This window comes from Aotus nancymaae, unplaced genomic scaffold (assembly GCF_030222135.1).
Source record: "Aotus nancymaae isolate 86718 unplaced genomic scaffold, 86718_ANA_hifiasm-v0.15.2.pri h1tg000011l, whole genome shotgun sequence".
In the NCBI taxonomy this organism is placed as follows: Eukaryota; Metazoa; Chordata; class Mammalia; order Primates; family Aotidae; genus Aotus; species Aotus nancymaae.
Genome location: NW_026988422.1, coordinates 39339456 through 39366857, shown reverse-complemented (window position 1 = coordinate 39366857; position 27402 = coordinate 39339456). Strand labels below are relative to the sequence as shown.

At 39.4% G+C, this 27402-nt stretch overlaps 1 protein-coding gene and 1 pseudogene across 1 annotated transcript in view; one reads left to right on the top strand and one right to left on the bottom strand.

The window, feature by feature from the left end:
• FAM98B (family with sequence similarity 98 member B) overlaps positions 1 to 8699 on the bottom strand; it is a 29624-nt gene extending 20925 nt beyond the window's left edge. Inside the window, exon 1 of the mRNA XM_021674835.2 lies at positions 8594 to 8699. Within this exon, the coding sequence (XP_021530510.2) occupies positions 8594 to 8664 (71 nt within the window). The 5' untranslated portion in view covers positions 8665 to 8699. The remainder of the gene's footprint in view (positions 1 to 8593) is intronic.
• LOC105725820 (carboxy-terminal domain RNA polymerase II polypeptide A small phosphatase 2-like) lies at positions 2949 to 4040 on the top strand (annotated as a pseudogene).
• Positions 8700 to 27402: the final 18703 nt, after the last annotated feature.

Here is a 27402-nt window from a genome sequence, read left to right as displayed (position 1 = left end):
ATTTATAAGGTATTCCTGTAAGGATATACAGAAAAACAATTCCATCCCATGTGATTAAACCACCTACTTGATATATCAATAGACATTTGTTTCATTTAGCTTTTAATTTTTAGAGATTTATTGCTTTTGATTTCATTTTTGTCTTATAATTATGTAAAACATTAATATAGTTTCGAAGTCTAACTTAAAAAAACAAGGTACATCAGAAAAATCTAGTTTGCAATTTTAATCTTGTATCCTCCACTCTGTTCCCTCCCTTCCCTATAGGTGACCATATTTATTAGTTTGGGGTTGTCCTTCCATCATGTTTTTCAATATAAATATATGTATTTTTGTCTCCTTTTTAAAATAAAGGTGGCCTACTATATACTGTTCTAGTCCTTGCTTTAAACACATATATGCTCACATCCACACATATTTACATATAGTAGAGATCAGTAATTAGAGATATTATTTAACTATTTTTACAGTTATATACTACCCCACTGTCTGGATGCACCATATTTTATTTAATCAGCTTCTACTAAAGGGCACTTGGATTGCTTCTAGTGTTTTGTTATACAGTTCGGCCAATTTTTGTCAGTTTATATCTGGGACAGATTCCTAGAGGTGTGACTGTTGGTTCAAAGGGTAAATAGATATGTAACTTTGCTAGATACCATTAAATTCTCCTGTAGAGGGGTTGTACCATCAAGGTATTGGAGTACCCATTCCCTCATAATTCACTAAGGTTGTCAAACTTTTGGATTTTTGACCATCTGATAGCTCAGTATAGTTTTATTTACATTTCTCTTCTGAGCAAGGCATAGGGCATCTTTGCATATGCTTAAAGACTACTCGTATTTCTTTTTCTTTGAATTCTCTGGTTATATCAGATGAAGGATGAGTCCTGGTATTTTCAAATCCTCATTTTGTAGGTAAAGAAACTAAGACTTCATGACATTAGGAAACCTGCCTTATATAGCAGGCTGGACATAATTCATTTAATCTTTACAGCAATGCTTTAAGGTAGCATTATCCTAATTCTGTAGAATCAGAAGACAGCACTAGCATTTAAATTCATATTTAATCCAAAAGCTCCATCGTTCACACAGGTCTTGTTAGACCTCGGTCTACAACTATAAGGAAACTAAGGAAATAACCTGGTCCAGCTGACATAGCCAAGTAAAGGCAGAGCTGAGACTAGAACATTATTTCTGCACCCCCAGCTCAAGACTGGTTCTTCATGAGTTAGCCTTCCTCCATGTCTTACAATGTCTCTCAATAAGATTTAATAGTAAACACCTTATTTCCTCCTACTTGCTTTCATTTCTGCAATAAAATAATACTCATAAACCCTTGAAAAAAATTTAACTAATTCACACTGGTATAAGTTTTTTAAACTGAAATGCCAATGATAAACAACAAATACTGCTCAAATCACAAAAAATACTGAATTTGGAAAAAAAAAATCTAACCTTTAATGCCTTAGCTCATCAGATGAGGTAAAAATAAAAAGAGGAAAAAATAAATGCATTTAACATACCTGAACATCTAATAACAATCAAAATCACAATAGTAGCTAAGATTTAGAAACTGTTAATTCTATGTTAGGTCAGTGCTAAATGATTTATATAAATTGCGTCATTTAATTGCCACAATACCCTATAAGGTAGATACTACTATTAGCTTCACATTCCAGATGAGGAAGTTCAGGAAGATAAAGGTAAATAACTCCTCTGGGATGGCCATAATCATAGCTAACAATTGTCTGTAACTGAGCCACACAACCTATCTCCATAGTCCCACACTCTTAACCCCTATTGTTCTGTCACCATCCAGAAATATATCTAATAGTCTTATGCAATAGAAGTGTCTAAAAATATTCTGCTAGATAACTGAATAAGAATATAAAAGTACTTTTCTGGCAAGAACAGTGCTTCTGAAACTTTTATGTGCATGTGAGTCTCCTCAGGGTCTTGTTAAAATAAAGATTCTAATTCAGTAGAGTTGGAATGATGTCTGGGATTCTGCATTTCTTCACCCCAGGTGATGATGCTGCTGCTAGTCCACCAATCTCTCTTAAGCAGCTTAGTACTGATTTTTTTACTCTCATTAAAAAAAAAAACTCTCAATATTTATCATCACTCCTTCTCCTCTTGCAGTACGTGAGAAATTAGAGAGGGCATTTAAGAGTCTATTTATGCTACATTTAGCAACTACTTAGTGTTTATCACATTTATTTCATACTTAGTATGATTTCCAATGCCATTCTGCGTTTACCTCCTAGTTTGTTCTACATATTCTTAGTTAATCATCAAAGTGCTACTGTTACTCCAAACACTGGGAACATCTCCCCTAGGCTTAGGCCGTCCCCCATAGCCTTATATCCTGGAACCATAGTTGCTGGTCTAACACTGCTTTAAGCTGGGTGATCCAAATCTTCAGTCCATTAGGGCTGCTGGCAACTCTCCTCAACAATACAGCCAGGGCCTAATTTACTATTTTCTTCAGCCAACAGATAAAATATAAGACCCTTTCTTTTCCCATCATTTACCCAACCTATTGCCTTTGCCTCTCATCCACCTCTCCCTGCTTCCCCAGAATTTCCACTATCTTCCATCCACAACATAGTGGATATTTTGCTATACTGTCCATCTCTTCTCAGAAAGATTATCCCTCTCATTTTTACTCTGGATTCTCCATTTTGGACCCAAACTGAGAAGCTCAGAGCTGCTGCTGGGAGATCGGAGCCAGGGTACCCAGGGGAGCCCACGCCTGGGCTACCCACCCTTGGTACAGGCCACCTCGCTTCCCAGCCCAGGGAGGAAAGGACAGAGGGTATGTGAACAGCTGTGGAAACTGGAGTCTCAGGAGCTGCAGCCAGCCCAAGCCCAGGCCCCTCAGGCCAGCCCAGACCGTGGGTGCACTGGTTCTTCCACCCAGCCAGCCTGAGTCTGCAGAATTAAATGGAACACAGTTCCATCATCACCCAGGCACAGAGGGAAGATGCCCTGGTGCTCACCAAGCAAGGCCTGGTCTCCAAGTCCTCTTTAAAGAAGCCTCATGGATATAACATCTTCAAGGCCCATTTCTGCTATTTTCGCACCCAGCATGTAGGCCAGTCAAGCACTTCACTAAGCTGGTGCATATGAGGAGGAAGCCAATACCACTACTAAGTCAGATCTGCTCCAGTGTCTCCAGTACCACTTTTATCAGATCCCAGGGACATGACTGCTCCAAAGGTGACATGAAGGTCAAAGGATATGTGTGGTCACTGACCCAGATGAAACTCTTGTGCATTTTTTCTTTTTTTGAGATGGAGTTTCGCTCGTTACCCAGGCTGGAGTGCAATGGCGCAATCTCGGCTCACCGTAACCTCTGCCTCCTGGGTTCAGGCAATTCTCCTGCCTCAGCCTCCTGAGTAGCTGGGATTACAGGCACGCGCCACCATGCCCCGCTAATTTTTTGTATTAGTAGAGACGGGGTTTCACCATGTTGACCAGGATGGTCTCGATCTCTTGACCTCGTGATCCACCTGCCTCGGCCTCCCAAAGTGCTGGGATTACAGGCGTGAGCCACTGCGCCCGGCCACTCTTGTGCATCTTTAAGCCCAGCAACAATGCTGGCCTCACAGTGTCTACAGAGATTGAGGACGCCATCAAGTAGGTGTATGTGCTCAAGAAGCCCCACGTGGAAAGAGACAAATGGAGAACTCTTTAAATGTGTTCTCTTCACTGCCAACCTGGCCAAGTATGCCGACCCTGTGACAAATCTCCTGGATCGGGGTGGGGTGTTCTGGGCTCACTTATTCCATGAGTCCTGAGTGTTCCACCAGGGCTGCTAAGTCAGGAACCTTAGCCGCCTGGGGAGGAAGCTCAGGAAAACTGTCATCCTGGACAACTTGTCTGCTTCTTACATCTTCTACCCAGAGAATGCAGTGCCTGTGCAGTCCTGGTTTGATGACATGGCAGATACTGAGTTACTGAACCTGATCCCAACCTTTGAGAAGCAGAGCAGACAACGTCTATACCAGTTTTGGGTAGGAGCGGGCCCCATAGCCTTCCTTGCTTCCAAGCAGCAGTCATCCCAGTAGGGGTCTTTACTACATCATGCCTTTATGATAATCTGACAGACAGAGTGGAAGCTGGAGCACCTTACCACATGGGCCTAGAAATAGTGAGAAGTGATTGGAAAGAGCTTTAGGACAGCTTAGATGCCAAGCAGGCAAATGCCAGACCAACAATTCTGAGAGCTACCTGCTCCAGAGCTGTTGGGTTCCTGAGATGTGTGTGTGTGTTTATGTGTGTGTGTGTGTGTGTATGTGTGTGTGCTCTGCCATGAACTGAGGCCCAGAATATGGTGTTTCAGTGGAGGAGAAGCTGAAAGACCAAGACTCTTCCCAAGGTAGCTCATCTACTCTCCTGCCATGCTAAAAGCCACTGAGCTCTATACGGAAGAAGACTATTGAAGATTCCATCGCCAAACCATGGCCTTTCCTCCGTGTTATAAGGCCTATGCCAAGGAAAAAGGAAGGGTATGCCTTTGGGTGCTCCAGGCACACACCTTTCCAAAATCTTTCTCCAGCCAGCTACTGCAGAGAAAAATAAGACATTTCTGGGAAGATGAGGACTTGTTTCTAGGCCAGTATCCCAGTGGCCATCAGGTCTTGTGGCCCAAAGGCTATGCTTGCCTCCTGCCAAGTGCTTCACATGGGCCCTTTCTGTGTCTCCCCAAGGTTGGGGGCTGAACTCTAGCTCTAGTCTCGAACCTTTTTACCACCTAGCCATAGTCTCGAGCCTGTGAGGAAGGAGGTTTTCTTCCCACCCTGGAAGAGAATAGATTATTGATTTCTGTTATTTTGACTCTGTTGGAAAATTCTTTCTTAAAAAAAAAAAGAAAGATTATTATCCCTACCATCTCTAGCTTTAGTTCTTTTTATTCTCTCAAATTCCTAAAGGTCAGATAGTAGGGTTTCTGTCCTCTGTACTTACCAAGACAGCATCATTATCACTGCTCTCCCATTATCTTATAAATATCTCCTGATCTCTTGAGGCACAGGCCACTCAAATTTGCCACCCATTCACTTGTGGTTTTCATCTATTACCTCTTGGACACTCCCCAGCACCCTCTTTGCTCAGTTTTCCTCTCCACTTCTATTCTTGCCATTATACTGAGTTCCTTAAAGTCTGTATGTATACCCTATCTCACACCCTGAGCTCTACATTCCAACCTGCAACAACATGTCATTCAGCACCCCTTGCACTCTTGCCATTACCTGGAACTACTCCACCTCCAAAATCACTAATCCAAACATGTGGCTCCCTGACCACAACCTCTTATCTATTCTTCCAGCTTGCTTCTTTGACCACTCACCTACAACTAACTATTCTTTGATATCATCATTACCTCCATTCCATTGATCCCTCTGCATTCAACCTATTTACCAGCTCTCTCCTATCTTCACATTCTTCTGTATCCAATTTACATTCTAAGATGTATCATTTCATTTTGGTGCTCAATAAATACCAACTGAAGAAATTAATCTGGTGGGACATGGTGACTCACACTTGTAATCCCAGCACTTTGGGAAGCCAAAGGTGGAGGATCATTTGAGGCCAGGAGTTCAAGACTAGCCTGGGCATCATAACAAGACCCTGTGTCTATTAAAAATTTTTAAAAATAAAGAGAAATGAATCCTTGAATTTTAATATCCAATCAATCACTGAGTCCAGTAATGTAGTTTTTTCTATAACCACTGCCGCTAAGCAACCATCATTTCTTTCCCAGACTATTAACTAAATTCTCCAATCCATTTTCCACCTTGCTGACAGACCTAACTTTCAGACTAGACATCGAATCACTCCCTTTTTATTTAAAATTCTTCAATCACATCCCATTGCTGTTATGATCAAGAATAAAATCCACAACACAGACTAAAAGGGGCTGCACGTCCTGATTTTCACCTAACTCTTAAATCCAATTTCCCACCACTCTGCCCCTCACATTTTGCCTTCCAACCACATTAGCCTACTTCTAGTTCTTCTAATATAGCAAGCTCCTTACCACTTCAAGGTCTTCACATTTTCTTCTCACTCTAAGGATATCTTTGTCCCCCTTTTTCATCCATCCAGCCTCAACTAGTTAACTTCTATTCACTCTTCCTACTTCAATTCAAATGTCACTTCCTCAGGAATCTATCGCTAACCCCTAAGACTTCTTAGATCCTCCTGTTATATCACCCTGTTCTTTTCCTTTGACACATTTATTATAGTTTATAATTATTTTTGTGATCATGTTTGTTTCTCAACTAGACTGTAAACTACACAGGGGCAGAAATCAAGTCTATTTTGCTCACCACTGACTCCTCAGAACAAGATCCAATATACAGTTGTGCTCAACAAATATTTAAAGAAAACTTCTCCCATAATAGTGTTTCTCAACCAAGGCTGTGGATCTTTTTAAAAATATACAGGTCTGTACTGTATCTCTGAAAATTATGATTCAGTCAGTCTGTCGTATATACCAGACTGGAACAGTTTTCACAGGTTCCACATAATTCTGATGTACTTCCAGCGTTGAGATATACTATTCCACAAAATCAGAAACTATCAGAACAGAAAGAGACTTCTAAAATCATCTACTCCAGCCTGCTCTTTTCACAGATGAGAAAACTGACTGACTCCTAGCCTAGCCTGTTTTAACCTGTATCACTAATTTGTCCTTTCATGTATTTTCCCTTTAAATGCCTCCCATTAATTTATTTTACATGACAAACTCAAGTACCTTCACTCATATCCTAAATATCTTACAACCGAAAATACATTATTCACTATCTACATGTATACTTGAAAACAGTGTCCCATTACAACACATATTGTAAATAACTACTTTTTTCACACCTTATTATCATAGGGAATTCAAACTTCAAAAATTTGTCCTCATAGTTATTCCAAGAAAAACTAATTTCAGAGTGTGTCAACTGTTTTACTTTCCATGTTGAATAATTTGAAACTAATTTTCCTTGATAAAAATCAAGATTATAGCAATGAATTTTCCAAACCACCTATAATATGACAATAAGTCCAAGAAATGAAGAAAAAAGAAAAGCACTGCCTTTTCCTTTTTCATAAACCATTTATGAGATCCCAATATTCTTACCGGAAGTACTTGGGAGCTCAAACTGTTTGGAGCCTAAATAATTCTACTAAGTATTTTCAGTTCTTGTTTTGGTTCCATCTTAACCAAGTTAAGTGAGAATTTCCAAGGGATTTCACAGAAGTAAAAATGTCCACTAAAAAATCAATGGCACTGTTCGTTATATATATTCACAATCTACTAAGTACAAGACTCTGCAACACTGGGTCACTGTAAAGTAGATATTATAAGAGTCCAACTAAAGAAATAGATCATAGAATGACAAATGCAGTTTTAGAAAAAATAAAAGTGGGGTGTGGGATTGGTTCAAGCTTCATAATGACACTGCAAAGGCACAGCTTCCCCTATCAAGAAACAACAGCATGTAGCAGGGCAAACAAATGTGCAGATGGCTCCAAGCTCTTCATTTAATGTGCACTGTTTGACTAAACTATCTGGTCCTATGCTTACCGCTGTGGACTCGCCTCTGTATGCTCTGCTTCATTCATTTACTCATTCTTTCAACCACTATTTACTTCAAGAGACTCCATTCTAGAGTGTTGATGAGAATACATCAGAGAATAAAATATGGAAAGCATCAATTTTCCAGGAGCTGACTTGGGGAGGAGGAAGAATAAAACGTGGGAGAAGGAGAATTCAAGAGACAAATGAATGGGCAGGGCATAATTTGGCCAGGGACAAGGGCTGTGTGGAAAAACAGGATGAGGTTGAGGGGGAGATTACGAACCACCACACCTGTAAGTATTAACATTACCCCCACCTCCACCTGAGAGTTCTCACAGCACTTACCATACTGCATTGTAAATTCCACTCTGCAGCAGACTTGTAGCCTGCACGACCATGTAAGCCTAGAGTAATCTGAAAACTGTCTTTTTCCCCTGCCTTGGGGAAATTTACAAACGTAAATATGCATAAATGAATACACAATCTAATATATATATTGACGAACGGATGAAATGGTTGAATGTATGAACTCGCAATGAACTAAAACACTTCCTGCGGTCAAAGCAGAAGCCCTTCACTCCAGCCCCCAAGTAAGCCACAAGTTGTACACTGTAGGAGACAACAGTCCTTAACGGCAGTTCAGGTTCCAGCACCTCCCTCCGGGCGCCACAACTACGTCAACACAAATATCACCCGAGGCGCGGGATCGCCCAGAAAACCGGTGCTAGCAGGGGCGCTCCACGCCACCCCGCGGATTCCTCCAACACAGTTTCGAGGCAAGAAGTTTGGAAGAGGGGGCCAAGAACCCCAGCTCTCCGGCCCTGCTCCACCCCCCAAATAGATTTCTCTCCCGCCTCCCGCTTAACTCCGTCGGCGCCGGAGGGATCCAGGCAGGCAAGGAGGCCTACAGATGGCCGCCCAGGCCCACAGAGGCCCAAGGGAGGTAGGCCAAGCAGCCAGGCCGAAGGAGAGGTTATGTTTTCAGGAAAAAGGCGTCTCCAAAAGCTCTCACCCCAGCGCCTCCAGTGTGTCCAGCACGTCTCCCTCCATCGTTGGTTCGGGAGCCGGCTCTGGCCCTCTCATGGTCCTTTGGCCCAGAGCTGTTCTGCGCTCTAAGTAGCCCGCCGGAAACTAGCGTCACAGCGCCAAGGTTCCGGTCCGTGTCTCGCCGGTGCCTGCCTAAGAGCACTTCTGAAGACCGGCGCAACGGTTCCCAGCCCGCAGGCAGTGGACGCTTGATAGTGCCTAAAACCGCTGTGTGTAACGATAGTAATTTTTTAAAAGAATAGTAGAAATAATAAATAAATATAGTAATAAAGAGGTCTCTTTGTGTTGGGTCTTTTCTGTGATTTCAAGTAAATTTTAGCAAATATTGTGGTATCCAGTTGATCTCAAACTCCGATTCCAGACCTTCCGTTTAATAACAGAAATCTGAAATGAAATTATAATTATCTTCAGCTAAAATTAGTAACTAATATCACATGCATACAGATTTTTTTTTAAATCAATATACACGATGATGCTTCAACTTTAAGGAAAAAATGAAGTGAAGTAATTTATAATAAAGTAATATTTTTTTCCTTATGAAATGCAGAAGAGCAATGAAGTGACCAGATGCTTCCATCTATCTATGTAGAATCCCCTCAAATACATATTCAGATTATGTGCTTCATTGCTAACAAAATATCAGTTGTTTAAGTAACAATCATAGCATAAGCAGAGTAAGATAGCTGGTGTGATTTTCCGAAATTTTGGCTAATTCTCCATAAAGTTCCAAACAAACAAAGCAGAATATACCCTCTGTGTACTATCCGTGGAGAATTCAATCTCTACCTAACAGATTTAAAATATACATTTTAGGGTTTATGTGTAAAAGGTACTAAGAGTATAAGGTAATATTATTATTACAGCATATCACCTACATGAATATTCCAGCAGAACTGTTGAAAAGTCCTGTAAGAAGTATAACTATTGATCCCTTGTAAGGAACTGTCCCTTGCATTGCAGACTACATAGCATCCCTAGCCCTAGTCCAATAAAGACAAGTAATGCTCTCACCTTCTTAATCATTGTTACAAACAAAAAGCATACCTATAAATTTGTGAAACATTCATAGGTAAGCTGTAGTAGTCTACTGTCACATTGCTATAATGATATACCTGAGACTAGGTAACTTATAAAGAAAAGGGGTTTAATTGGCTCATGGTTCCACAGGCTGTACGGGAAGCATGATGCTGGCATCTCCTCCACTCCTGGGGAGGCCTCAGGAAACAGACAATTGTGGCAGAAGGGGAAGGGGGAGTGCAAATATCACATGGCCGGAGTAGGAGGAAGAGAGAGGGGGCAGAGAGGTGCCACATACTTTAAAAAAACCCAGATCTCATGATAACTTAATCACTATACAGTGCCAAGGCAGGGATAGTGTCAAACCATTCACAAGAAATCTGCCCCATGATCCAATCACCTTCCACCAGGCCCCTCCTCCAACACTGGGGATTACAATTTGACATGAGATTTGGGTGGGACACAGATACAAACCATATCATAAACTCACTCATAATTTTGTATAATGACTACTATTACTATATATTTTAGTGTTGTGCAAGCCTTAAGCATAAAATTACTTGCAACTTAATGTATCTGAATTCATCTCTAAATAAGAGAGAGGAGAATGTATTTTAGTGCTTACTGCCTCTCATCAAAGAGTTAGAGTGTCATAAAAGGTACTAGTCTAAGTAATCTTGGCAAAAAGTGTCTGTAAAAATCAAATAAAAATGAAGTAACCCTTTTTTTATTATTGTTGATCTTGAGTGTTTTGCTGCTGATTTTCTTTAAAAATTTAAATAAATAAATAACAAAAGTGATGCACAGAAAAAGAATTAAAAAAAAAAAAAGTGTGACTGGCCAAGCATGGTGATCACTTGAGTCCAGGAGTTTGAGACTAGCCTGGGCAACAAAGTGAGACAACATCTCTACAAGAACTTTAGAAATTAGTCAGGTATGGTGGTATGCACTTGTAGTCCTAGCTATTGAGGAAGCTAAGGCAGGAGGATCAGGATTGCTTGATCCCAGGAGGCCGAGGCTGCATGAGCTGCAATCAGACCACTGCACTCCAGCCTGGGGAACAGAGTGAGATCCTGTCTCAAAAGAAAAAAAAAAAAAAAGCATGACAGATATATGAAAAAACTGAAAAGGTCTAACATAGTAAATGGAATAACTGGACTCCAACAAGACCATTGAGAAAGTGAGACAGAAGCAAGAAGAGACGCTGTTAAAAATTTCCAGACAAAATAACCACTGATTCAAGAGCACTGTTAATGTCAAACAGGACAAATACAAAAAAATTCATGATTTAGGAAAATTTCAGTAAAAATGCTGAAAGCAATCGATAAAAGGAAAAGCTTAAAAATAACTTGAGAAACAAATCAAACTTTAACAGTAATATAAGCTGACTTCTCAAAAGAAACAGTGGAAGCAAGAAAATAATGGAATAACATCTTTTATATGCTTTAAATAATCACAAATCCAGAATTTTACACAGTGGAAATACCCTTAAGAAATGAAGGCAAAATAAAGATGTTTTCAGATAAACAAAACTAATGTAAATTGTTTCCAGCAGACCCATGTCAAAAGAAATAGTAAAGAGGGTTCTTCAGGTTTAAAAACATGATGCTAGAGGAAATCCATTTCATCTGGATTTTCTAAACCTGAAGAACCCTCTTGCAGATAAATATGTAGGTAAAACTAGATAAATATTGGCTATTCAAAACAATAATAGTAATGTCTTCTAAAATCTAAAATATAGAGAGAATTCAGGGGGTGAGAGGCTGACAAGGAGAGTTTAAAAACTATAATGTTTGGCTGGGCACGGTGGCTCATGCCTATAATACCAGCATTTTGGGAGGCCAAGGCGAGTGGATCATGAGGTCAAGAGATTGAGACCCTCCTGGTCAACATGGTGAAACCCCGTCTCTACCAAAAATACAAAAATTAGCTGGGCATGGTGGCGCACGGCTGTAGTCCCAGCTACTCAGGAGACTGAGGCAGGAGAATTGCTTGAACCCAGGAGGCGGAGGTTGCGGTGAGCTGAGATTGCACCATTGCACTCCAGCCTGGGTAACAGGAGTGAAACTCCGTGAAGAAAAAAAAAAAACTATAATGTTCTTCCATCGTCCAGACGGTGGTAAAATCATGAATTTATGATAGCAAATCAAGGTTGCATATTGCCATCATTTAGGTAATCACTAAAGGAATTATGAAATAGTGTATAACTAACAACTAAGAAAAGGGAGAAATTGAATAATGAAAAATACTTATTAAATCTAAAAAAAGGCAAATATGGAAAATTTAACTCAAAAGATAGCTGGGTAGCAATATTAATATCAAAAAATATAGCTATTAACACAAGAAGTATTATAACACTACAGACAGATAAACAGGGACATTTCATAATGATAAAAGGGTCACAACAGCAGAAAACTATAAGAATTCTAAATGTTTATTTGCTTAATAACCAGCCTCAAAATATATAAATTTTAAAATCCAACAACTTAAAGAAAAAACAGACAAAGTCACAACCACATTAACTAATATAATAAGCAGTCAAAAAAAAATCAGCAGGCAGAAAATATTCCAGGTCAGTAAGACTTGGAAAACATAATTTATAAATTTGAGCTCATTGATATACATAGGTCTCTACCCCTCACCCAAAACTTCAGAATATGCATTCTTCAAGTGCATATGTAATTTATAAAACTCAACCCTAAGTGGATCCTAAAGTAAGTCTTGCCAAATTCAAAAATTGAAATCATAAAGAGCATGGTCTCTGTCTAAAGAGGAATTAAAATAAGAATTAGTTCTCTGAGTATGAGATTCTAACCAAAAAATAATAATAATAAGAGAAGAAGAATTTAAGAAGAAGACTAAAAAAATCCCTTAGCTAATTAATTGGAATTTAAACAATATAACTCTAAATAACCAGGCATGAAACTAGAAATTACAATGAATATTAGAGAGTTTTGAACTGAGTGATAATAAAAATAGAATACAACAATTCATGCAGGATTCAACACATGTGGACTCATTCTTAAAGGAAAGTATATAGCATTATATGTGAATATTAGAAATGGAAAAAGATTAAAAATTACTTAAGTATCAATCTCAAGAAGCTGAAAAACAAATTAAATTCAAAGAAGCAGAGAAATAAAAACAATAAAGAGTAGACACCAATGAAATAGGAGGAAAATGCAATAGAGAAAATTAAGCCAAAATCTGACTCTGCGAAACTAATGAAACTGACAGATCTTTAGCAAGGCTGAACAAGGCAGGGGGAAAGGCCAAACAACCAATATAAGGAATTAAAAATATCACTACTATTTATCAGACATTAAATAATTGATAAGAGAATGTTATGGACAACTTTATGCCAATAAATTTAAAAATTTAAATGAAATTGATAAATTTCTTGCAAAATACAATTTAACAAATATCAAAAAATTAAAATATGAATGGTTCCATATCTATTAAAGAAACGGAATCACTAATTAAAATTCATCCACAGGCCGGGCGCAGTGGCTCATGCCTGTAATTCCAGCACTTTGGGAGGCCGAGGCGGGTGGATGACGAGGTCAAGAGATCAAGACTGTCCTGGCCAACACAGTGAAACCCTGTCTCTACTAAAAATACAAAAAAACTAGCTGGGCGTGGTGGCACATGGCTGTGGTCTCAGCTACTCGGGAGGCTGAGGCGGAAGAATCGCTTGAACCCAGGAGGCGGAGGTTGCAGTGAGCCAAGATTGCGCCACTGCACTCCAGCCTGGTGACAGAGCAAGACTCCACCTCAAAAAAAAAAAAAAAATTCATCCACAAAGAAAACTCCAAGCCTAGATTGCTTTCCTGATGAATTCCTCCACGCAAATAGCACCATTCTTACACAAACTTTCCAAGAGATTAGGAAAACCTGGGGCATTTTCAATGTTTTTTATGAGAACAAACTAATCTTAAAACAAACACCAATAAGGATGCTACTAAAAAGGGAATAGTAGACTAATTTCCCTCATGGATATAGAGCTGCACTTCCACAGTCACCTGAGTAAGGACCAAGTTGCCACTGCACTTCAGGCCTTTTCAACATATGGCGCTGGGTCAATGGGATATCCAGATCTTCACTTCAGCCTCATGCTATACACAAAAATTAATTCCTGATGATGGTAGATGTAAATTAAAAGAGAAAACAATAAAGTTTTAAGAAGATAACATAAACTATCTTCATGAACTTGAGATAAGCAAAGATCTCTAAATATACTGGTTAGGGCTTTTGTTTCCTATTTAAGAAACCTTTGCCTATTTTACAGAACATGATGATATTCCATATTATGTTGGCAACTTGGTCTTTATTACATTAAGTTCATGAAAAAGATTCCATTAAGAAAGCCAGAATATAGGCTACACAAATGAGAGAAAAAAATTGCAATACATATATTTGACAAGACTAATATTCATATTATGTAAAGAAATCCTTCAAATCAATAAGACAAAGACAATTCACAACTAACTCAAAATTTGGAGAAGAAAAGTGGAAAAGAGATTTGAATAAAAATTTCCCAAAGAGAATATTCAAATAACCCAAACCTATACAAGATAGTGCTCAATCTCACTGGCATTAGAGAAATGGATATCCAAATAATCATGACATATCACTACATACACAGAAAGAAAGGCTAAAATCCTGTCTCAAAGAAAAAAAAAAAAAAACCTTGACAATATCAAAGATTGGCAAGAATGTTAAAACTGGGAGTGTAAATTAGTTCAACCACTGTGGAAAACAGTGTGGCGACTCCTCAAGGACCTAGAAATAGAAATTCCATTTGACCCAGCAATCCCATTACTGGGCATATATCCAAAGGATTATAAATCGTTCTACTATAAGGACACATGCACACGAATGTTCATTGCAGCACAGTTTACAATAGCAAAGACCTGGAACCAGCCCAAATGCCCATCGATGATAGACTGGACAGGCAAAATGTGGCACATATACACCATGGAATATTATGCAGCCATTAAAAACGAGGCGTTCACATCCTTCGTAGGGACATGGATGAACCTGGAAAACATCATTCTCAGCAAACTGACACAAGAACACAAAATCAAACACCACATGTTCTCACTCATAGGCGGGTGTTGAACAAGGAGAACACATAGACACAGGGAGGGGAGCACTATACACGGGGGTCTGTTGGGGGTAGGGGGGATAGCGGGGGAGTGGGGAGTTGGGGAGGGATAGCATGGGGAGAAATGCCAGATATAGGTGAAGGGGAGGGAGGCAGCAAATCATACTGCCACGTATGCACCTATGCAACAACCTTGCATGTTTTTCACATGTACCCCAAAACCTAAAATGCAATAAAAAAAAAAAAAATAAAATAAAATAAAATAAAATAAAATAAAATAAAAACTGGGACTCTCATACACTGTTTGTTTGTTTGTTTGTTTTTTTATTTATTTATTTTTAGTTTATGTCAGTATTTTTTGAAACACTAGTGGTGTATGGTTACATGGATAAGTTCCTTAGTGGTGAATTCTGAGATTTTAGTGCAGCCAACACCCAAGCAGTGTATACTGTACCCAATATGTAGTCTTTTATCCCTCACCACCCTACCAACATTCCCCCGTCACCACAAGTCCCCAAAGCCCATTATATCACTCTTATGCCTTTGTATCCTCATAACTTAGCTCCCACTTAAAAGTGAAAACATACAATATTTGATTTTCCATTCCTGAGTTACTTCATTTAGAATAACGGCCTCCAGCTCCAACCAAGTTGCTGCAAAAGACATTATTTTTTCCTTTTTATGGCTGAGTACCATTCCACGGTGCTTATATAGTATATTTTCTTTATCCACTCATTCATTGATGAGCACTTAGGTTGGTTCTATATCTTTAAAATTGTAAATTGTTCTGCTATAAACATGCATATGAATGTGTCTTTTTCATATAATGACTTCTTTTCCTTTGGGTAGATACCCAATATTGAGATTGCTGGATCAAATGGTACTTCTACTTTTTAGTTTTTTTCAGGAATCTCCATACTGTTTACCATAGTGGTTGTACTAATTTATGTTCCCACCAGCAGGGTAAAAGTATTCCCTTTTCACCACTTCTACTCAAACATCTCTTGGTTTTTGACTTTTAAATTATGGCCATTCTTGCAGGGATAAGATGGTATCTCATTGTGGTTTTAATTTGTATTCTCTGATAATTAGTGAAGTTGAACATTTTTTCACGTTTGTTGGCTGTTTGTGTATCTTCTTTTGAGAAATGTCTACTCATGTCATTTGCCCATTTTTTGATGGGATTTTTTTTTTCTTGCTGATTTGTTTGAGTTCCTTGTAGATACTGGATACTAGTCCATTGTCAGATGTATAGTTTGCAAATATTTTCTCCTACTCTGTGGGCTGTGTGTTTGCTGATTATTTCTTTTGCTGGGCAGAAGCTTTTCAGTTTAATTAGGTACCATTTATTTATTTATTTTTGTTTTTGTTGCATTTGCTTTTGAGGTCTTAATTATGGATTCTGTGAATATTCTAAAACTTCCGGCCTTTAGTATCTCCTGAAAACAGGAGATACTGACTCCTATGGCAACTCGCACATTTCATTCAGAGAAATTTTACCCTCAAGACATTAGTAATAGTGCAGAGCATTCATTAGAAAGAGATCGATTCACTTGATTAGAGGAATAAAAGTCCTTGTACCCAGTACCAACTGCATAATGTATGAGACCCATTGCAAAATGAAAAATTATTAAGAATTTCAGGACGACAACAGCAGAGTATTAAACCAAGCATGGAGTTATGCTAAGAACAGGGTTCTGTGCAACTGCACAGGTTGCATGCCTTTGAAGCTGACTCTTCTTGTATCCACCTGCTATGGTTTGAATGTTTGTCCTCTCCAAAACTCAGGTTGAAATTTATTTGCCATTGTAATAGTATCAAGAGGTGGGCCCTTTAAGAGTTGATTAGGCTATAAGGGCTTTGCCCTCATGGGTGGACTTAATACTTTTAAAAGTGGGCTTTGGAAAGTGAGTTCTGTCTCTCTTTGCTCTTCTACTCTTCTGCCATATGAGGAACAGTGTTTTTTGGCCGGAGGATGCAGCACTCAAGGCACTGTCTTGGAAGCCGAGGCTGGGCCCTCATCAGAAACTAAACCTGCTGGCATCTTAATTTTGGACTTCCCAGCCTGCAGAAATATAAGAAATAAATTTCTGTTCTCTACAAATTATTCTGTTTTAACTATTCTGTTATAGCAGCACTAAATGTTCTAACATACCACCAAAAGGCCAGGAGTTTATGTATTTTTTTGAAATTTGTATTTATTTACTTAGTAGAGACAAGGTTTTGCTATGTTGGCAAGGCTGGTCTTGAACTCCTGGCCTCAAGTGTTCCATCCACCTCCACCTCCCAAAGTGCTGAGATTACAAGTATGAGCCAACATACCTGGCTGGCCAAGAGTTTATGAATTCCAGTATAGAATGACTGGAAGCTCTAAGGGAAAAACCATACTTTCATGAATCAACCTGAAGAACCTACCTCACTGAGTTTAATGAAGACTGAAATATTTAGAAAAATCATCTGTGTTCAAACTTTTTAACCAAGGAATCTATGCCCACCTTACTAGTTGTTGAGAATGGATTGGTTGTCCCAGACTATCACATATGTGTAGGAAGTCCAAGGAGGGCTCCTACTACATATCATACAAACTGGAGAAAACACTCTGTGGCCATACATTCTTACTGGTATCAGTTCTTTGGGCCCCTAAACAGCAGAAACCATACTCTTGGAAGGTAGGTAGAAGACTGAACCTTTAACCAATATATAGGTGCTATGCAAATGATTTGAAGTGGGCCCTACACAAAGAGATAGTTCTTCTTGTGCTATCACTAAGAACTCCAATAATCTCTTGAGGATGCTTACAAAAATGCAATATATAAAATTTATTTGAATATATACTATCCTTGAAATAGGGTTAAGCCTATCTGGAAAAAAAACTTGGAATTTGAAATAAGATTCTGAAATGTACAAAACAGAACTCAGGACTTGAAATGGATCACTCACCTGAACCAACCAGCTATCTGGAGGTAGAAAGTTCTGCTTGTGCAATGACATGCCTCCAAGGTGATTATTTCCCAGTGGAAGTTGAGGCAGACCTTTAACTTGGCAGCTGGAGCTTGGAATATCAAATGTCCTTGTGAGTGAATATAGCAGGTACCTCATTACACCTAGGACTAAATATTCTGCTTGAAATGACGGTATCCTCATTGTGAAAATAAAGCACTGTTTCCTTATCCAAGCCAAGAAGGCATTACTGATAATCCAGGAGACAAGAGCGTGGTCCTCTCAGTAGATGAAATATTATGGATGGTAGTCAGGATAAACTAACTGCTGTAATAAATCTTCAAACTTCACTGGATTAGGATAACGTAAGTTTATGCCTCACTTAGTACAGCCAAGTGTTTGGTGAGAGAGTGTGGCATACTGTATTTTTAAAGATGATCATGACAATGCCATTAATACCTTATGCTCTTTTACAATGTGACTTTACTACTCCTCCATCAAGATATGGAGTTTATATTTGCCTTGCATAATGGAAGACCCTGTGACTATTTTGATCAATATAATGTGGTGGAAATGATGTTGTACCACTCCAGGCATAGTCCTAACTCTTAACTCTTGGAATGCACATTTATGGGGTTCTTCCTCTTGGAACCCAATCACCAGGCTAAGAGAATTTCACGCCACATGGAGAATCCATGTGTAAGTCCTCCAGTTGACAGCCCAGTTGGATTTTCAGCACATAACCAGCATCATCTGCTCTCCATGTGAGTGGACCTTCTTGGTCATTCATCCAGTTGAGCCATCAGACGACTGCAGTCACCTGTACTATCTAATAAGTGCCCTCAATTGCAGGAGAGATCTCAAGCAAGAGCCACTAGCTGAGCCCAGTCAACTCATAGAGTCATAAGATATAATAAAAGATTGTTGTATAAGCCACTAACTTTTGGGGTGGTTTATTATGCAGCATTAGATAACCAGAACAAAGGCCCTTCATGTGGTAGTTCAGGAACCTAACAACATTCTTGTGACTCAGCTACTTTTGACACATGGAAACCAAAGTTTGCATAGAAAGGGATATGAGGAATATGGAAGATTATACAAAGAGTTATACAGTATGGTCTGGAAGAAAGCACATTATTTCTATCCACCTTACACAGATTAAAACTAAGTCATACTACCCTAACATAACTGCAGAGAAGCTGGGAAATAGTCTAGGCTGTGTGCCTAAGAAGGAAAAATAAATGGTTGATGAAGACATTGCATTTTCTCCACTAAAATATCCCCTTAAAAGATTTATTTCCCCAGTAAGAAGCCATACAGAACTTTGACATACACAAAATTTAACTTAAAATGGGTCAGTAACCTAAATGTAAAGCTTAACAAAGGAAAACTTTTAGAAGAAAACATAGAAGAAAATCTTTATTGATTTTGGGTTAGGCAAAGATTTCTAAAACGAGACACTAAATACAAAATCTGTAAGATGAAAAACTGATAAATTACACTTGATGAAAATTTAAAACTTTTGCTCTCCCAAAGACACCAGTAAGTGAATGAAATGATCAAGCCACAAGCCTGAGAAAATATTTGCCATTCATATATAATAAAACACTTGTATCAAGAACATAAAAATAAATTCTAAAACTCAAAAATAAGAACACAAATAACCCAACTTTAAAAAATGAGCAAAAGATTTGAATAGATACCTCACCAAAGAAGATATGTGGATGAAAAATAAGTACATACAACTATGCTCAATTTAATTTGTCATAAATGCAAATTTAAATCACAATAAAATATCACTATATATCTATAATACTTACAACAGCTGGAAAAAAAAAATTTTTTTGAGACAGGGTCTCACTCTGTCCCCCAGGTTGGAGTGCACTGGCGCCATCTTGGCTTACTGCAACCTCTGCCTCCTGGGTTCCAGCGATTCTCCCAACTCAGCCTTCTAGCAGCTGAGATTATAGGCATGTGCCACCATGCCTGGCTAATTTTTGCATTTTTAGTAGAGACAGGGTTTCACCATATTAGCCTGGTTGGTTTCAAATGATCTGCCTGCCTCAGCCTCCCAGATTGCTGGAATTACAAATGTAAGTCATTGCACCTGGCCGATAGCTGAAATTTTAAAATCTGATCATACCAAGTATGAGGAAGACATGGAACAACCTAAACTCTCACATACCACTGTTAGGAATGTAAAATTGTAAAATATTTTGGAATGCAGTATTATGGTTTCTTAAAAGGTTGAACATACATCTACCATATAACCCTACATTCCAATGGCAGACATTTATGCAAGAGAAAGGCAAGTATACATCCAAACTTGTTTGCTAATGTTTATAGCATTATGTTTAATAGTGCCAAACTAGAAATAATCCAAATGCCCATCAACACGTGTATGAAAGGGATAAACCTATTCTGGTACTTCCATACAGTAGAATACTACTCAGCAATAAAAGAAAGAAACCAATGATATACATAACAATATGATTAAATCCCAAAATAATTATAATGAATGAAAAATGTCAGTCAAAAAAGACTGCAGAGTGTACGCTTCTATTTATACAAAATTCTGGGGGGTCTGATTCAAGATGGCTGACTAGAAGCAGCTAGTTCATGCCTCTCTCACAGGAAAGAAATGAAGTTGCAATTAAATACCAACTCTTCAAGTGCATTGTACCAATCCGTTCTCACACTGCTATAAAGGTACTACCTGAGACTGGGTAATTTATGAAGGAAAGAGGTTTAATTGATTCACAGTTCTGCTGGAGAAGCCTCAGGAAACTTACAGTTATGGCGGAAGGTGAAAGAGAAGCAAGCACTTCTTCACAAAGTGGCAGGAGAGAGTGCACAGGGGAAACTTTCACTTTTGAACCATCAGATCTCATGAGAACACTCTCACTGTCATGAGAACAGCATGGAGGAAATCGCTCCCATGATCTAGTCACCTCCAGTCCCTCCCTCGACATGAAGGAATCGTACTTCAAGATGAGATTTGGGTGGGGACACAGAGCCAAACCATATCATGCATCACCTAAGAAATCACTTTGGGATTCACGAAGGAAGCAACCATACCCATGAAGAGCAAAAAGGACTGAAGCCAGGTAACTGCCTACCCAGGACTGTCAGGAACCTGGAGGAAGCTCCCTAACTGGGGGAAAGGATGAGGAAGTGAGGGTCTCCAGGGGATCCACACTTCTGCCATGGGCTTTTGCAACCCTGGACACACAAGAGACCCTCCTTGACCACCCCTAGGCCCCTAGACTAACTAAGAGAACCTCCTGGAATCTGTGCAGAGACACTACTCCAGCTCACATGGAACCCCACAGGCATTTGATCCTTGGGCAACCCAGTGCCAGCTACCCCTACCCCGCTAATAAGAGAAACAAGGTTCTTTTGCACACCCTGGAATAGATGCCAATGCTGCAAAACTGTGGAGTGGCCAGACTGCATACTACATTTTCTACAACTCTACTGATCCTTGCCAGTCAGGGCTTGCTGGCTTGGGCCACCTGCACAGCCACCCTGCCCCTGCCTGAACATTGCAGTCAGAGTTCTACATTCCTCTGGGTACAGAACTCCCAGATATAGCCTACAAGCCCTTTGTATGGCCATTGTTGCTGCCTCTGCCCCGCTACCCCCAAGCAAGGAGGGGCCAAGGAGTCTGGGCACTTCTGTGTGTCTCTAGCATGAACATAACAGCTGGGAAATGGAGGAACAGTGGGCATACTGCACACCCCATAACCCTTTGTCTCTGCTGCTCCCTGCCAAATGGGGCTTGCTACTTTCAATTCCCCAGTGAAACATATGCAGCCCGTGACTGGACTCAGCTTTCGCAGCTCTGTGCTCATCTGAGTGCATAACTCCCAGAGGTAGCTAACAGACTCTTTTCAATCATGGCTGCCACTTCCTTCCCCTCTGCTGTTCCCAGGCTAAGAGCGAATGAGGAGATAGGCCACTTTCATATGCCACAGTTGAGAGACAAAGGAACAATAAGTAGACTACATTACCCATGACTTTTCACCTCTGCTGCTCCCCATCAAATGGAGCTCACTGTCTTCCAGCCCCCAGTGCAGCCTTCTTACCCTTGCCTAGGCAACTGGCTGTAGCTCAGTTCCTCTGCAAGCTCAATTCTCTGAGGCCAGCAACAAGTTTCGGGCAGTTGCCATGAAGCCTTTGCCACTACCACGGCCTCTGCCACTGCTACTCCCAGGTCAGCACAAGAGTGAGAAACACTGGCACTCTTGTGTGCCCCCAACAGTGAAATCTAATGTCACTTATATAGGAGGGAAATGTGAGTGTGTCACAACCCATAGCTGCCAGTCTGCATTGCTCCAGCTGAGGGGTCCTGTCCTCCCCAGTTGCTCTATCTCTGCCTGAACATTTCAGCTGCGGCCCAGAGCTCTCCTGAGAACACAATCCCCACAGACCTGTGATCTTCTCTTGGGCTCCCACTGCCTGGGTGTTCTGCCTGCCCCCATCTGAGAGTTTTGCGAGTGACCCAGGGACCAGTCTACCCCTCCCCATCATAGCCAGCACCTGAACTCTGGGCTAGCCCAACTCTTGTCCAGCCCCATCAGGACTCATACACTCACACACATTACAGTGGGCCACCTAGGAGCCTGGGAATTGCAAAACTACCTAGCCTATTTCAACACAGTGGGCACCTGATCAGCTTACCAGGGCATGAGATTGGCTTGACACAATCAGCTGATACCACCCCAACAACACCCTCCTGCACGGGTCCAAAGGTGGAGCCCCTACCTCTATACAAAGCAGCAACATTACCACATCAGAGAACAGGTGAGCCATAAAGCTATCTGTGTCCAGCTAAGTGAGGAGTTATTGACCTGAAGCCACTCCCTTGGAGAGTTGCAAAAAGGTTTTCCCGTGGCTGTCAACTACATTGTGGTCCGGAGATAGACTTTAGTGTGTGTATGAACAGGAAGTCACGAGCCCCAGGACGGGGTTATGATAGGAAACAGATCAGATTCCCATCTATCTAGGATGTGGAGCCAGTGCAGCCCTCTCACCACCTGCAGAGACCTCAGCACATTTCACCAGGAGCTCCTCCCAGCTATCCTCATCAGGGCTGGTGCCTGTTTGCCACTGGGGAATTGTGGGCAAGCCAGGAGGTCCAGTTCCCAGCTGTCTCCACCCCTTCCCCCACCACCCTTATTGCAGAATAGGAAACTCAGGACATCTGGCACTCCACTGTCCAGTCTATCACCTGAAACAACAAAGAATACCTCACAGGAAACAGAGATCAGTACATAGCCATCTACTTGTACCACAGCTGACTTTTACCCACAAGCACCGTCTACTGGCCAGTAAATGGAACTGCATAGCTAAATATGAAACTTACAGACAGAAGTGCAGAGGAGCTACAGAAACAAAGCCCCAAGAGCCTACACAACACACTCTACAGTCACACTCCCTAAAGAGGCTGGAGAAGGAGAGAAAAACATTCTATGTGAATGACATGATTCCAAAAATTAGAAGTGGCAGCCTCTCCAGATGAGAAAGAACCATGAGAAATCTGACACCATGAGAAATCTGAATGTTGTGACAGCATCGAAGGATCACACTAGCTCTCCAGCAATGGCTCCTAACCAAAATGGAAATTCAGAAATCACAGATAAAGAATGGATTCAAAGGAAGTATTAATTCATATTTTACAATTCAATTCAAAGTATGGATTGCATGGAAGCTCAATAAGATCCAAGACAAGGTCGAAAATCAACACAAAGAAATACAAAAACAATCCAGAAAATGAAGGCAGATATTTTAAAAAATCAACCAGAAACTTCTGGAATTGAAAAATTCACTTAAGTAATTTCAAAGTACAATTGAAAGCTTTATCAATAGACTAGACCAGGCAAAGGGAACAATTTCAGAGCTCAGACACCAGTCTTTTGAACTAACCTAGTTAGACAAAAGTAAAGAAAAAAGGAATTAAAAATTAATTAAGCATGGTGGTGCACGCTTGTGGTCCCAACTGCCTGTGGGGCTGAGGTTGGAGGATTGCTTAAACCTGGTAGTTTGAGGAGTCTGCAGTGACTAATGCATTATATCCTGGATGACACTGGAAGACCTTGTCTCCAAAAAAGAGAGAGAGAAAAGAAAAGAAAAAAGAATTTTTAAAAACAATAAAAAGACTTAGAGAAATATGGGTTTATGTAAAGTGACCAAACCTGTGAATTATTACTACGCCTGAGAGAGAAGAAGAAAAATTAAACAACTCAGAAAACATATTTGAAGGAATAATTCAGAAAAATTCCCCTAATCTTGCTAGAGAGGTAGATATCCAGACACAAGAAATCCAGAGAACACCTGCATGATACTATACAAAGCAAGCATCACCAAGGCATACAGTCACCAGACTATCCAAGATCAACACTAAAGAAAAGAATCTTAAAGGCAGTTATAGAAAAAGCCCAAATCACCTACAAAGGAAAACCTATTAGACTAACAGACAGACTAGCAGACAGACTTCTCAGCAGAAATCCTACAAGCCAGAAAAGACTGGGGGCCTATTTCTAGCCTCCTTAAAGAAAAAAATACCAACCAAGAATTTTATATACTGACAAATTAAACTTTATAAGTGAAGAAGAAATAAAATCTTACTCAGATAAGCAACTGCTAAGATAATTTGTCACCACTAGACTGGTCCTACAAGAAATGCTCAAGGAAGTTCTCAGTATGGAAATGCAAGGATGATACTCACCATCAGAAAAGGAAACATAAGTGCCAAGCTCACAGATCCTATAAAGCAACTACACAACAGAAACTCCAAAGCAACCAGCTAACAACACTATGTCAGGAAGAAAACCTCACATATCAAAATTAACCTTGAATACAAATGACCTAAATTCTCCCACTTAAAAGATACAGAGTGGCAATTTTGATTAAAAAAAAAAAAGATCCAACCATCTGCTGCCTACAAGAGACCAATGTACTGACTAAAGACATATTTAGACTCAAAAGTAAAAGGGTGGAAAAGATACATCTTGCAAACAGCAAAGAAAAGCAAGTAGGAATAGCCATTCTTAAATCAGATAAAACAACTTTAAATCAACCACAGTAAAAAAAAGACAAAGAAGAAATATTTAACTATCCTAAATATAGATGCACCCAACACTGGAAAATCCAGATTCATAAAATAAATACTACCAGACCAATGAAAAACAGATTGATAGCAATACAGTAATAATGAGGGACTTCAACCCTCTCACTGACATTACTAGATAGATAATCAAAGCAGAAAGTCAACAAAGAAACTCTGGATTTAAACTGGACTACAGACCAACTGGATCTAAGAGATATCTATAGAACATTCTACACCAAACTACAGAATATGCATTCTTTTTACCTGTGCATGAAATATTCTCCAAAACTGACCATATGCTTGGCCATAAGGCAAGTCTCAATGCACTTTAAAAAATCAAAATCATATAAAATATCTTCTCAGACCCCAGAGAAATAAAATTTGAAATTAAAACCAAGAGAAACTCTCAAAACTATGCAAGTATATAGAAAATTAAAGAAATGTTCCTGAATGACTTTTAGGTAAACAGTAAAATCATGGCAAGAACAAAAAAATTCTTTAAAATGATTGAAAACAGAGACACAACATACCCAAACCTCTGGGATATAGCAAAGGCAATATCCAGAGGAAAGTTTATAATATTAAATGCCTACATCAAAAAGATGGAAAAAATCTCAAATTAGCAACCTAATTAAACAAGCATGAGAAAACCAAACCTAAAATTAGCAGACAAAAAGCAATAACAAATATCAGAGCAAAACTAAATGAGTTTGAGACCAAAAAAAGATACAAAGGATCAATAAAATGAAAAAGTTAGTTCTTTGAAAGGAAAAACAGAATTGACAGACTGCTAGCTAGACTAAGAAAAGAGAGAAGATCCAAATAAGCATAATTAGAAATGATAAGGATGGTATCACAACTGATACCAGAGAATACAAAAGATCATTAGAGACTACTACGGACACATTTATGCACATAAACTACAAAATTTAGAGGAAACTGATAAATTACTGGAAAGAGGTCAGGTGCAGTGGCTCACGCCTGTAATCCCAGCACTTTGGGAGGCTGAGGTGGGTGAATCATGAGGTCAGGAGTTCAAGACTAGACTGGCCAACATGGTGAAACCCCGTCTCTACTAAAAAATACAAAAATTAGCTGGGCATGGTGGCTTGTGCCTGTAATCTCAGCTATTTGGGAGGCTGAGGTAAGAGAATTGCTTGAACCGGGACCCTGGAGGCAAAGGTTGCAGTGAGCCAAGATTGTCCCACTGCACTCCAGCCTGGGCTACAAAGTGAGACTCCATCTCAATAAGAAAAAAAAAGAAAAAAAATTCCTGGAAAGATACAACCTCCTAAGATTGAACCAGGAAGAAATAGAAACCCAGAACAATATCAATAACGAGTAATGAAATTGAATCAGTAGTTAAAAATCTCCCCTCAAAAAAAATTTTTAAAAATAAAAAATAAATTTAAAAAGCCCAGGACCAGATGGATTCAGAGCTGAATTTTACCAGAAGTACAAAGAAGAGCTGGCTCCAATCTTACTAAAACTCTTCCAAAAATTTAAGGAGTAGAGATTTCTTCCTAACTCATTCTATAAATCCAGTATCATTCTGATAACAAAATCAGGCAAGGACACAACAAAAAAGAAAACTATAGGCCAATATTTATGATGAACATAGATACAGAAATTCTCATCAACAAAATACTAGCAAACTAAATCCAACAGCACATTAAAAGATGATTCACCATGATCAAGTGGGCTTTCTTTCAGGAATGCAAAGACGGTTCGACATACATAAATCAATAAATGTGATACACCACATAAACAGAACTAAGAACAAAAACCATTAAGATCATCTCAATACATACAGAAAAAGCATTCAATAAAATTCAACATTTATTTATGATAAAAAAAAAACCCTCAACAAACTGAGTATAGGTAGAATGTACCTCAAAATATAAGAGCCACCTACAACAGTCCCACAGACAATATCACACTGAATGGGAAAAAATTTAAAGCATTTCTTCTTAGAGCTGGAACAAGACAAGGATGTCCACTTTCACCACTCCTATTCAACACAGTATGAGAAGTCCTAGCCAGACAAGAGAAAGAAACAAAAGGCACCCAAATTGGAAAAGAGAAAGTAAAATTATCTTTGTACACTGCTGACATGATCATATACCTAGAAAACCCTAGAGACTTGTCTGGAAGATTTCCAGACCTGATTGCCAACTTTGGTAAAGTCTCAGGATATAGAAATAACATATAAAAATTAGTAGCATTTCTATATACCAATAATGTTCAATCTGAGAATCAAATTAAGAACTCAATCTTATTTACAAGAGACACACACAAACATAAAATACATACCAATACATTTAGCTAAGGAAGTGAAAGATCTCTACAAGGAGAACTAGAAAACATGGATGAAAGAAATTGTAGATGACATAAATAAATTTTTTTAAATCCCATACTTGTCCATGCATGATGGTTCATATCTGTAATCCCAGAACTTTGAGAGGCTGAGGCAGGAGGACTGCTTAAGCCCAGAAGTTTGAGATCAGCGTAGGCAACATAGTGAGGCTTCATCTCCACAAATCAAGACACTGGCAAAACAAAAAACAAAAAACAAAAAACAAAAACAAAAAAAACTCGA